General features: G+C 41.0%; 1 protein-coding gene across 4 annotated transcripts in view; it reads right to left on the reverse strand.

The window, feature by feature from the left end:
• LOC148341749 (uncharacterized) overlaps positions 1-13,261 on the reverse strand; it is a 290,141-nt gene that overhangs the window by 9,449 nt on the left and 267,431 nt on the right. The window contains exon 1 of one of the 4 annotated variants that reach the window (XR_015840081.1): positions 2,123-2,214. The exons of 2 other annotated variants lie outside the window; for them this stretch is intronic. Coding sequence is in view for 1 of the 2 variants with exons in the window: in XM_088285156.1 (XP_088141282.1) it covers positions 2,123-2,246 (124 nt within the window). In the remaining variant the exon portion in view is untranslated. Of the gene's footprint in view, positions 1-2,122; positions 2,347-13,261 lie in introns of those variants that run through there. One more of the 4 variants, XM_088285156.1, reaches the window with a different exon arrangement.

Below are 13,261 nucleotides of genomic sequence, written 5' to 3' on the forward strand. Positions count from 1 at the left end.
TTTTTTAAAGCATTTTTGAAGGTGCGCCGCTACTTCGCACTTTTTTTTTAAGCATTTTTGAAAGTGCGCCGCTACTTCGCGGATTTTCAGTTTTCGCGGGTGGTCTCGGTCCCCATTAACCGCGATAACCGAGGGTTCACTGTATATCAAAAGTCCCCTCATAACATGATAATTCATCATATTCCTGTCATTTCCATCTTAAAATGTCGTTCCATTAATTGAATTACCGTAGTCCATCCGTCCCCAAACTGAAGTATGGAACATTAGATGTTTTGTTTTTTTTCGTTTTGCATGACCTTTAACCTTGCATGTTCTGTTTCAACAAAATTGTATCTCTTACCAGTTTCCCTGTTTCATGAGTTGCTGCCGAGCCAAAAAGGAGGAGTTCAGAGAGGAATTTCACCCTCAGGGGCAATCCCAAACTTTTGTTTCCAGGACATTGTAACACACTGGGCTGGTTTGTTGTTCTCCTTATTGCAATTTTACTGCATTCAGTCTTCCTCGAGACTGAATACGTTCTAGTGTTTGCCAAATAGTTAATCCTAGTTTCTCACTTTAGCTTTTCACAGTCAAGATATGGACTTTTTCAAATGCACAATCACTTCATTGAGGTCTAATTATCAATTGTTTACCATAGTCAGACTTTTGCCGTCAAAGAGACCTGTTCCTGAACCATATGTTCACGTTTTCATCACTCAGGGCTTTTCCGTGTTGACAAATCAGATTCCACGGAACATGCATTCATTCTTTTATGATCTTAGATTTCTCTATTTAAATGGTGACAAAATTATAATTATTTTTAACAGAATTTAATAAAAACGTCCACAAGCATAGAATGGATGTTTGGTTGGTGTTAGATGAACGGATATTAGGAGACTTAATTTTTTAGACAAACATCGATTATGAATGAACATGTCCTTTCAATGTATTTAACTTTGCCACGTCTTACCTTCACCCTCACTGTTCATAACAAAAAATATTTTCTTGTCAAATAAATATGCTTATATAAACTCAAGAAATTCCAAGTTGTGTTTTGAATTAAGTCACAAAATTATACATGCATGGTTTGACACATGTTGTTCATGGTGTAGTGTTGGGGCCGCAACTAATGATTGCCCGTTTGTCCTTTACAAAAATAGTTTATAATTTAATTGTTACCAATTATTTGATTAATCAGTTGTTGGAATTCATTCATAGTCATGTTGACCCTTGGCCTTGGAAACATATTTTGAGTGATCAGTGGATGATTGCCCAACAGGTGTCCCATACTTAATATTTAAAGTAGACCCAGCATGACACAAAATGGTGTGCTTGATCTACTTACTAAATGTAAGGTAACTTTTTGCATCACATTTTTATGTAGATAGTGCAAGGATTGTTTTGTAAAGGCTACTTCATTTCTTGTGTGGAAGAAATTAGATTTGCAAGTAAAATCCACTTAACTTTGCAAGTCAGGTTAGTTTTATTTTCGCAAGTAAAGTCTACTTAACTTTGCAAGCAAGTTAACTTGAATAGTTAGGTTGCATTTACTAATGTAGTTAACAAACTTGCAGAATTAAGTTGACTTCACTTGCAAAATTGAAACTAACTTGACATGTAAAATTAAGTAGACTTTACAAAACCGATTTCTTATGCACAAGAAATTAAGTAGATGAAAAAAGCACTGTCCTTGCTTTATAAACATAAATGTGTGATGCAAAAGGTTACCTTACATTTTCTAAGTAGATCAGCCCCAAAATTTTTATCAGTGTGGATATAAAAATACACTACATCTGTCAGCATAGTTTTGAAACATGATGACATGACAAACTTAATTTCTTTAGCAACATATAAATACCGGAATATGTAAAATGTTAAACAATCAGTTCGAATTTTAAAATGGGGAAAAAAAACACGGAGTTTACCCCCCCACTATTGGTTATTCTTTGGCATCCATTTTCTGCACTGATTTCGTTTGGCATAAACAAATGTTCAGCAGACCTGCAAGTAAAAGGCAATAATTAAAAATAAAACGGCAATAACCTTGAACGCATTCCCCCAAACAACTTAATGTTGTGATGCATATTTTTAACGATAGAAAGTCGTTCTTTACAAAGCAAATGAGAGTAAGACGTGTACAAACCTGCTTTGTGTGGCACAACACGAAGCTGGTTGCAAACTTCGTCCAGCAGTTGAAGATGTTGCTCGTTCTCTTCTTTTATTTCACAAAGTTCCTCTTTGTACTTGGGTGTCGTTCTAGCACACATTTTCAAACGCCAATCTCAACAAATCCGCACTTGGTCTTTGCTTGGCGATAACTCGTGAGCTTCTCTTTGTTCGACGAGACGAATGAAAGATGGCGTCGTTTTTTTCCTTCGAGAAAATGGCAGTCTGTTCGTCACGAAAGCGGAAGAACAGGACACACCCCGCTGTGATATGATTGGCTGCTGGCTGTGTGGAGCACTGTCACCAACTCACCGACAGATGTCGCCATTTGCGATGCAAATCATTGTTATCTTCTTCTAAACATAGAGAAAAACCTAAGATGCACATGAACAAACATTTTAGTTCCCAAATATGAACTTGAGAGATGTATTGAATTTTACTTTTGTTGCTGGTTTTGTTTTCACATCTGACACCATGTTGTTGGTTGGACAGTATTCCAAATGTATTTCTCTATTATTAACAGTTGACATGATAAAGTGATACTTTATGTCAACATATTTGCCTCTTTACAGGGTTTTTCGCCAGCGACGTGGTTGCGAATTTTAAATTAAAATACATCACTGTTTTATTCTCTAAATGTTAGAGTCTTAAAAAATGATTTCAATGTTTATAACTTAAATAACTTAAATATTTCATTATTCGTTTCAGTATTCATTAAACTACGGTGATTCATTATTTATTTCAAGATTCATTGAACTGTTTTAGTAATAATTTAGTATTCAATGTTTACTCGTGACTGTATTTACTTTTTCAATATTTGTGTCACTATTTTGTTCAATCTTAATATTATGGAAAATTATTTAGCAAGTAAGGTTTTTGCTATTTATTGTGGCCACCTGCTTTTGAAGAAAGTGCCTTTCGCTTCTTGTACGAGAGGATTCTTTGTGAAGCCAAAACAACACGACCTTGACTGATAAGTAGGCTCAACGCAGAAAAAGTATCTTTTTGTTTTAAGATTACACAGTTACTGTCAAATAAATCTTCATCTTCCTGTGTGCATCAGTATCTTCCCACGCACTTCTCCCACTGAGATCACTCTGCAGACTGACTCAAAAGACAATTTATTTTCCAGACTATCTCATTGATCTTCCCTAACTGCTGAAAATTCCACAACAATCTGGGGTCAGACGTGGGATAGCTGAATATCCGCCGGTGAAATTCAGGGATGCTGGCAGGTGACCTCCGGGGTTCAATTAAGACAGCAGCAGCAACGAACAGCGTGATGTGAATCATCTCGTCCGTGGTGACAAATAAACGCTGACTCCAGTCGCCATCAGATTGCCAACTCCTGACATTCCAAAACATTTGAGAGAAACTTAGACGATTTGCGTTTCTCTTTCTGGTTCTTTTTATAGTTCAACTTCTAGTTCAGTTTTTCACCTTTTCACACAGCGTAATGAAGGCCAGTTGAGCAAGTGGAACAAGTGATTTTATTGATGATTGTGGAAGGAACCGATTTCATAAGCACCATTTCTTCTCATACCTTTTCCATTCGGTACGATTTAAAAGACAACTGAAAAGCATAACGTTAAAAAATGTTGTTCCAGGCAAAGGCAATTAATTTCATTTCAATGTTTGATGTAAACACAAAAAAATCATCATCACTCAGACACAATGCACTGATCACATTGGGCTTGTGTCAATAAAAGAGCTTTGAAAATTCAATATATCATATTTTCTAAATCACATTTACATCTTACCACGAAGAGTCAGTTCCTTCAGGTTTTTTTTTTTGTCTTTTTAAGCTTCAAGGATCGCTGCTATTCTCGTAGGGCTGGGCAATAAACCGAAAATTTACCGTGATCGAAATTTAATAAAATCATTTTGCCCATGTCGGTTAATTCGGTGTTTTAAAAAAAAAAGAAGTCCTTTTAGTCTGCAGCTATGTTCATGCCCCTGTAAAACGGCTTGAGCGGCTGTAGTCACGTGACTCCACCCAGCTGAACAAGAAAGAAAACTGACGACGCGGTCGTAGCTGTCGATTCAAATCTAGAAGCAGCTGACACGGCTGAAGACGACGTAATGTTCGTTGAAATTGTTCCTGTCTCGCTTGTCCCGAAAAGAAATTCCGACATCTGTCGTTAAGAAATGTTTTGGGTTCCAAAAAGACGATGTTTGAGCAAAAGAACACAAACTACAAAGTGCGTCGTAAGCACCTGAAACAGCGCGTCCAACCTTTTCTTTTTCACCACCCACAACACAACCACGCTGTTGACTTGGAGCTTGTGCTAAGAGTTGAAAGTGAGAAGCAAGGTTGGACAAGTGACAACAGCCCATAACGGAGGCGACACCATACGAGAGAACGTCTAAGAGGTGGACGCGATAGCCTAGCACAGTGTTTTTCAACCACTGTGCCGCGGCACACCAGTGTGCCGTGAGATATTGTCAGGTGTGTCGTGGGAAATTATTCAATTTGTGTACCTGTGCGGTCTAGCGCCTGCAGAGTTGAGTAGTAAAATGTAGTACTCTTCCAAACCAGTAGGCGGCGGCAGCAGGTAGTGAATTGCCTTGTGCTTGGAGACAAGCGAGAAGTGGATAGCAGAATGAAAAAAGTGCATAACAGAACGACGGTGAAAGTAATGGATATGTTTTTGAAGAGAAAAAAATGCTGACTCTGAACTGGACCCTGGACAAAACCCAGACCTAGATGAAGGCCCTAGTATGAGTGGAGGTAAAAAAAAAAAAAAAAGCAAAGATGACCTGCAAAGTTTCTGCCGTGAGGCAATACAGCGAAAGCTATCTTTCATCTGGATTTACTTTTACCGGAGATGCAACGACACCGACTCCGTTGTGCTTGGTATGTGGTGAAAAGCTCTCCAACGGCGCTCTGGTCCCAAGCACGCTTAAACGCCATCTCCAAACGAAACGCCCTTTACTTCAAAACAAAAATGTGGCGTATTTTGTTCGCCTGAGTGAACACACGGAGAAACAAGCAACTTTCATGAGAAAAACCGCAAAGGTAAGCAAGAGAGCCCTTAAAGCTAGCTACCACGTCGCTGAACTTGTGGCTAAATCAAAAAAAAGTCTCACTCGTGGCAGAGGAATTAATACTTTGATTCCTGCCAATATATCAGCTCTGTGTTCATCCAAACAGGCACAGGTTTCACACTGAGTATAAATGTGAAAGATTTTACGATACTTTATTCTTTGTTTATTTGATTCATATTCAAGACTTTTAATAGGTCATTTTTCAATGTTAAAAAAACACTTTTTTTCACATTTTCAGCTGGTAGTGTGCCGCGGGATTTTTTTCAATGAAAGAAATGTGCCTTGGCTCAAAAAGGTTGAAAAACACTGGCCTAGCACATTGCTAAAGATGTAGCTCCTCGAGCGACAGTGGAGCGCACAAGATTTAAACGCCTCATAAAAGTAGTCGACAAGAGGTCCGAAAATATTTGTTGCAAACCGTACTTCCCGATATGGACAACATCGGGACGGGAGCGGAGACATGTCAAGCGTTTTGCATCCACATCCGACTTGTGGTCGAGACGCGACATGGACCCCAGTTTGACCCCGACTGTGCATGACACATTGACGACAAGTGGCGACCGCGCACGGAGTACTCGAGACGGCGCATTTTCCTGATGAAGTACACTTGTTTATTTGGCATTGGCATTCCATTGACATTTTTTTTCATTTTATTTAGCATTTTGTTGACAGGCGACTAGCGCCTTTGCACATGGCATTACAGCATCTTGGCACAATCTATTTGCAGAGAAGATTTTGCGAGAAGTAACCTTTTTCTCCTGTTCTTTGTGACATTGTTCAAGTCATGCAAAGTAAGATATTTGGAAGGCTTCTACACATGATTTTTGTACTTTTATTTTCCATTGAAAGTAATGTGTACCACTTGGTCAATAAAGAAAACAGTTATTATGTATTTCCTGCATTTATTTTGATTTTGGTCCACGGGCGGAAATTTATCGTGATTCATCGTTATCGAGGTAAAATTGCTCATTTTATTGCGATATTGATTTTAGGTCATATTGCCCAGCCCTATATTCTCTCCATCACAATCGTGTCTCTCAGCATTTCGTTTAGTGGCAAATTTTTTAGCACAAACGCTGCAACTGAATGGCTTGTCTCCACTGTGTGTTTTTGTGTGGCTTGTTAACGTTGACTTGACAGAGAAGCATTTTCCACAAACTGAGCAGGAAAAAGGTTTTTCTCCACTGTGAGTTCTTGTGTGTCTTGTTAAATGTGACTTATGGGAGAAGATTTTACCACAAAATGAGCAAGAAAGAGGTTCTTCAGTGTGTGTTCTTGCATGCTCTGTTAATCGGAACTTTAGAGAAAAGCTTTTGCCACAAACTGAGCAGGAAAAAGGTTTTTCTCCAGTGTGTGTTCTTGTGTGGTTTGTTAAATGCGACTTTTGAGAGAAACTCTTGCCACAAACCGAGCAGGAAAAAGGTTTTTCTCCAGTGTGTGTTCTTGTGTGTTCTGTTAAAGTTCCCTTTTGAGAGAAGCATTTTCCACAAACCGAGCAGGAAAAAGGTTTTTCTCCACTGTGCATTCTTGTGTGGATTGTTAAATCAAACTTTCGAGAGGAGCATTTCCCACAAACTGAACAAGAAAAAGGTTTTTCACCACTGTGTGTTTTTCTGTGCCCTTTTAAAGACAGCTTTGAAGTGAATGAGTCAGTGTGACATGCCCTTTCACCTTTGGCTTGCCCATCATCATCATCATCATTAGTATCATCGTCGTCATGAGCGTCTGATAATGTGTCCTCATGATGTGCTTGTGATGGTCCCCAGTGGTCTTCATCACCTTCTGTTGCCACGTGACGACTTGAACTGCTGCTTGTAGGCTCCGCCCCTCTGTTGTCCTCACTCTCATCCTTGTTTTCATCTTCAGTCTTTATAGGGACAAAGTTCAGTGGTGACTTGTTGATCTCCTCCTCCTCCTCCTCCTTTTTGATGTGAGTCCAATCTGGCTCCTCTTTCACAGAACGGAGATTGTTTTCACAGACGTCTGCATGACACAAAAAGACAAATACACATTTGGTTTGGTCAAGTCAAATCTCAGGGGGCGACTTCGACTTATATTGTTTTTACCGTGCTACCTTGACTTGTGCCTGCCGAACACGGAGCAATGCGTGCGACCCCAACTTGGACCGGACCATCGGGGACATTTCACAAAATTACGTCCTACGATGTAAGCCTCCCGTTAGCCGCACAACAGTGATAAACGAGCATTTAAAAAGGAAGCACGTTGCGGCTGATGCCCGATTTAATTCCTGACATAGTCACAGACGTTTCTGGAAGCGAGCTGAAGTTAGCACACACAGGCTATTGTGTGCGTCTGATGGAACACCTGTTGTGGGACCCGAACATCTTGATGGGGGCCATCGCAACAAAATGACATCGATAAAATAGGAATCCTTCAAGTGAAATATGTTTACAATTATTTCATTTTGCATTTAGAGATAGTTTCATCGTGGGTACTTTTTGCTTCCATTATAATCTGGATCCGTAAAAGAATTAAAGGGGCCCTGGAATCAGAGTGGCTATTTATTGCATGATTTACGTTTGTTTTTTGTTTTTTTTACCCAAAATGACATTTATCCTGCTCGTACATTCCGACATTCACCTTTTTCCTTTTTTAAAATAAAATTTCTGTTTCTAAATCATATTTAAAACAAAACTATGTTTGAAGAGACAAAATCCCTACACATAAGCATTAAGCAATAACACTTTCACTCTGACTTTCGTGTTGACATATTTGAATAATGACTGTATATTTTAAAGTTATCCAATATGTATTCAAATTAGACGAAGATACACCATAATATTTTAAGAGTTCCCTGAATTATTTTGTAACTGCAATGATGCTTAACAGCCATAGGGTGTCAGTAATGAGTAACGAAGTAACACAAGACCTCCCACTTTGACAGTGCAAGCTGCATAAGAGCAGAACATCACATGGACAAAATTAGACATCATCATTGTCTTTTGCATACATTATCAAGAACTATGAGTTGCAGTCGAGATGCAAACCACCTGAGCCACAGGAACTTTATGACCAGGAACTAAATGTTCCTGGCCTTGTTGGTAGAAAAGGGGGTTGTGACGTTCTCCCTTTTTAAGCCCATAGTAAGCCAAAGATGCAGATGCATTCCTTGCAGCATGCGCTTGTTCACTGATGAGATCCGTGCAACCCGGGATGGATGCATTGAATGTATTTCAAATGTTTGGATGGGGTGAATCTACGCACATGTGCACAAAACAGTGCAGGGCCACCCGAGGTTCATTGACTCTCACCCGACGAAGCCAGTACAAAGTTAATAAATAAATAAATAAAACCAATACGTACTTGATTTAAAAAAAAAAAAACTTAATATTTTGTGTTTTATCCACTAAAATTGATCAACCGCCATTTATGTTTTCGCCGCAGAGTGCACATTTTTTAGAGTCGAGCAGAATTCCTTCCGTCAGGACTTGCTTGAACAAGATATAAAACCCAGAAAATGTAAAATGTTAAACGAGTTCAAATTTTATACTGGGAAAAACATGGAGTTCACCCCCCACTATTGGTTATTCTTTGGCATTTATTTTCTGCACTGATTTCATTTGGCATAAACAAATGTTCAGCAAACCGACAGTAACAGACCACGGGAGGTGTGGCAGGGTCTACAGAGCATCACCAACTTCCGTGGCAGCAGCACGACCTCTGTAGACCCGAGTGCATCGCTGGCAGAGGAGCTTAACTGCTTCTTCGCTCGCTTTGACTCGCCCCAACCGTCACACCCCCGCACTTCAAGCTCCATCTCCCCCCCACTCATCGTAGAGGAACACGATGTGAGGCGCGCGCTCCTGGCGGTCAACCCCAGGAAAGCTACTGGACCCGACGGAATACCAGGCAAGGTCCTCAGAGCATGTGCCCACCAACTGTCACATGTTTTCTGCAGGATCTTCAACCGCTCCCTGGCTCAGGCAGTCATCCCCTCCTGCTTGAAAACTTCCACCATTATTCCTGTCCCCAAAAAGTCACCAGCCGTCCACCTGAATGACTACCGTCCTGTTGCTCTCACACCAGTCATTATGAAGTGCTTCGAGAGGCTGGTTCTCCAGCACATCAGGGACTGCCTTCCTCCCACTCTGGACCCCTACCAGTTTGCATACCGGGCTAACAGATCCACTGAGGACGCCATCGACACTGCTCTGCATGTTGTACTGGGCCACCTGGAACAACAGCAGAGCTATGCAAGGATGCTCTTTGTGGACTACAGCTCGGCATTCAACACGATCATCCCAGACATCCTCGTCGCCAAACTGGACACTCTCGGCCTCCCTGCCCTCACACGCATCTGGATTAAGGACTTTCTGACCAACAGACCCCAGACTGTGTTGCTCGGCCCCTACACGTCCTCCACCCTCATGCTGAGCACCGGTTCCCCCCAAGGATGCGTGCTGAGCCCTCTCCTGTACGCCCTCTACACCTACGACTGCAGCCCGGCCCACGGCAACAACACCATCGTCAAGTTTGCTGACGACACGACAGTGGTCGGTCTGATCTCGGAAGGTGACGAGACAGCCTACAGAGAGGAGGTAAAGAGACTGACAACTTGGTGCAAGGACAACAGACTGCACCTTAACTCTGCTAAAACAAAGGAGATTGTCGTCGACTTCAGGAGGAACAAGACGCTGCCGCCCCCCCTCTGCATCGAAGGCGTGTGTGTGGAGAGGGTCCACACGTTCAAGTTCCTGGGAGTACAGATCTCCGATGACCTTTCTTGGAGTCACAACACCACAGCAGTGGTAAAGAAGGTCCGCCAACGTCTGCACTTCCTGAGAGTCCTCAGGAAATTCATCCTGCACTGAGGCGGACAGAGTGAGGCTCCAGAGGACAGTCAAAACAGCGCAAAGGATTATTGGCTGCCCTCTCCCCTCGCTGTCGGACATCTACACCGCCCGGTGCCTCAGAAGGGCTCTCAACATCGGCAAAAACAATACCCACCCAAACTCACACCTGTTCGACCTGTTGCCCTCTGGCAGGCGCTACAGATGCATCAAATCAAGGACCAATAGACTGAGAAACAGTTTCTTTCCGAGAGCCATCTCCATACTGAACTCTCACACACACACGAGACCACCCTAACCTTGCAAAACAGCATTGTGATGTGTTTCTATATGCCCTATTCAGTACTGAATTCCATTGCACTGTCTTATTTATTTATCTAATTTATATATTGTCTGTATTATTGTTGTATTGCACTGGAGAGGGGAGCCCTCTAATCTCGTTGCACACTTGAGTACAATGACAATAAAGGGATTTCTATTCTTTCTATTCTATTCTATATATATATACATATATATAAGTGGTGTCAGAAAAACGTGTTTAATCCAACACCCCTCTTTAACGGCGTCAATATTTTTAACGAGCGATTACGACCCATCTTGGCCTAATAAACAAAGTAGTCCTATGACGTAGCACTGACGCTTGCGAGACGGGAAAAAAAACATCAAGCACGCGAAATTTAGGACACGCCTGCATGGGCTTGCTGTGGGGATTTTTCGCCGGTTTATAGAACTAAAAGCATCATGGCGATTGGTAAAAATGACGCAAATTCAATTCTGAACGGCAATTTTTTTTTTAACTTACCTCATGGTGTCATTGATAAGAGCAAAGTCATTTATGTGTATTGCCATCGTGAACTGAACTCCTATCGCAGCACGTCCAGTTTAAAATACCATTTGATTGCCAAGTACACCGCTGATGCCAATTCTCCAGCCCCTTGTCAAACCCAGGCATCCATGGATAATTTGCAACTGAAACCGATGGATGGATCAACTAAATTGAGACTCACCAAAGCCATAGCGAAGTCGGTGGCCACTGCGTGTAAGCATCGTGGAGGACGAAGGTCTGGCTGAAATACTTTGCATTGCGTCTATAGATATCTTCAATGTAACCCTCATTCAAGATTTGCAGGAAGCGGAGAAGGCGGAAGCGCTCGCGCTCATCGTCAGGAGAACGTGATGATGTGACCTCATTATGTGCTTGTGATGACCCCCAGGGTGATGAAGAAAATAGAGAATAGAAATCCCAATGACAATAAAGGGATTTCTATTCTCTATTTTCTTCATCACCCTGTGATAACTTCAGCTGCTGCTTGGAGGCTCCGCCCCTTTGTTGTCCTCACTCTCACCCTTGTTTTCATCTTCAGTCTTTATAGGGACACAATTCAGTGGTGACTTGTTGATCTCCTCCTCCTCCTTTTTTATGTGAGTCAAGTCTGGCTCCTCTTTCACAGAACAGAGATAGTAGGATAGTAGGACACAAAAAGACAAAACACACATTTGGTTTGGTCAAGTCAAACCTCAGGCGGTGACTTAATTGTTTCTACACTGCTACCTTGACTTGTGCCTGACTCACATAGAGCAATGCGTGCCACCCGGATTTGGACCGGTCCATGGGGTAGGGGGGAATTTCACCAAATTAAACCTCCCTTTCATAGCAGCACGGCAGTGATAATCGAGCATTTAAATACATAAACACCCAAAAAAGGCCAAAAAATGGACAAAGCTGCATAAGGGTGATTTTTTTTTTTTTTTTTTTACATATGCTTTAGGAATGTTTATATTTGAGAACGGTGTTTTTTTTGTGTCCACTGTGTGAAGGTTCATTTGTTCTGACATACCTTATGATCCTAGGATCTGGTTTTTAGGAGATGTTGATATGATTCATGTGGATTGTCACAAATGTAATTTGTTAGCCAGCACTGCTGGGAAAAAAATAGTACTCGTCAATTGGAAGTGTGAGAAGTCACCATCACAGAGTCACAGGTTGAATGAACTTTCTTCTTATTGTACGGCAGAAAATATTTTGTTTGGAGTTCGGAGGAAGCCCACAATCTTTGGAAAAATCTGGGGAAATTTCCTTTACATTATGCCAACGTTGTCTCCTACCGGGTAGCATTTCTGTACTTGACAGGGGTTGTTCAAATATTTTTTGTTTAGCGGTAATGTGGCATAATATTTATTTATTTATATTTTTCATCTTGACCCTTAGTTGGATTTTTATACTTGCAAAAAAGATGTTTGATTGGTTTGTGTGTATGCCTGTTTTGATGTTAATAAAAGATAAATAAAAAAAAGGCATTTTCCTCTAACAAATGGATGTGTTGATGCATAAAGTTAACAATAGAAAGTTGTTCTTTACAAGCAACCAAACCTTGACCCAGAGAGTCTCATCAACTATAGGCCGGTTTCAAATCTTCCGTTTATTGCAAAAATTCTTGAAAAAGTCGTAGCGCAACAACTTAATAAATATATGACTGCTAATAATCAATTTGAACCTTTCCAATCGGGTTTTAGAGCCGACCACTCTACTGAGACGGCCCTTGCTAAAGTTACTAATGATCTTCTCATAGCTATGGACGCCGACACCTCATCAATATTACTCTTACTCGATCTTAGTGCCGCTTTTGATACCGTTGATCATAAGTCAAGTCAAGTCAAGTCAATTTTATTTGTATAGCCCTTAATCACAGACAGTCTCAAAGGGCTTTACATAACCACAATCGACATCCCCGATCTTAACCCCCATAACATATTATTAAAACGCCTTGAAACGTGTGTTGGCATTTCAGGTTCAGCGCTTTCTTGGTTTAATTCGTATCTGTCGGAGAGGACGCACCGTGTAATTCATGGCAATGCGACTTCGGATCTTTGTAAGATCACATGTGGAGTTCCGCAGGGATCGGTACTTGGACCTCTATTGTTTAGCATCTACATGCTACCGCTTGGTGATATTATACGGAAATATAACATTAGTTTTCACTGTTATGCTGATGATACGCAGTTATACATGCCGTTGGATATAACAAATCCGCGCGATTGCTATAAATTAGAGGCATGCCTTGCCGAAATTAAACAATGGATGTCTTTCAATTTTTTGCGTCTTAACTCAGATAAAACCGAGATGCTCATCATTGGACCAGCGCGTCATCGGTACCTTTTCAAAGACACCACTCTGAATATCGATAAATGTAATATTATCCAAAAGGATTCAACAAAAAATCTCGGTGTTATATTTGACGCAACTATGTCTTTTCAAA

This window comes from Idiotropiscis lumnitzeri, chromosome 2, assembly GCF_059441095.1.
Source record: "Idiotropiscis lumnitzeri isolate Australia: NSW breed Sydney's pygmy pipehorse chromosome 2, RoL_Ilum_1.0, whole genome shotgun sequence".
Lineage (NCBI taxonomy): Eukaryota > Metazoa > Chordata > Actinopteri > Syngnathiformes > Syngnathidae > Idiotropiscis > Idiotropiscis lumnitzeri.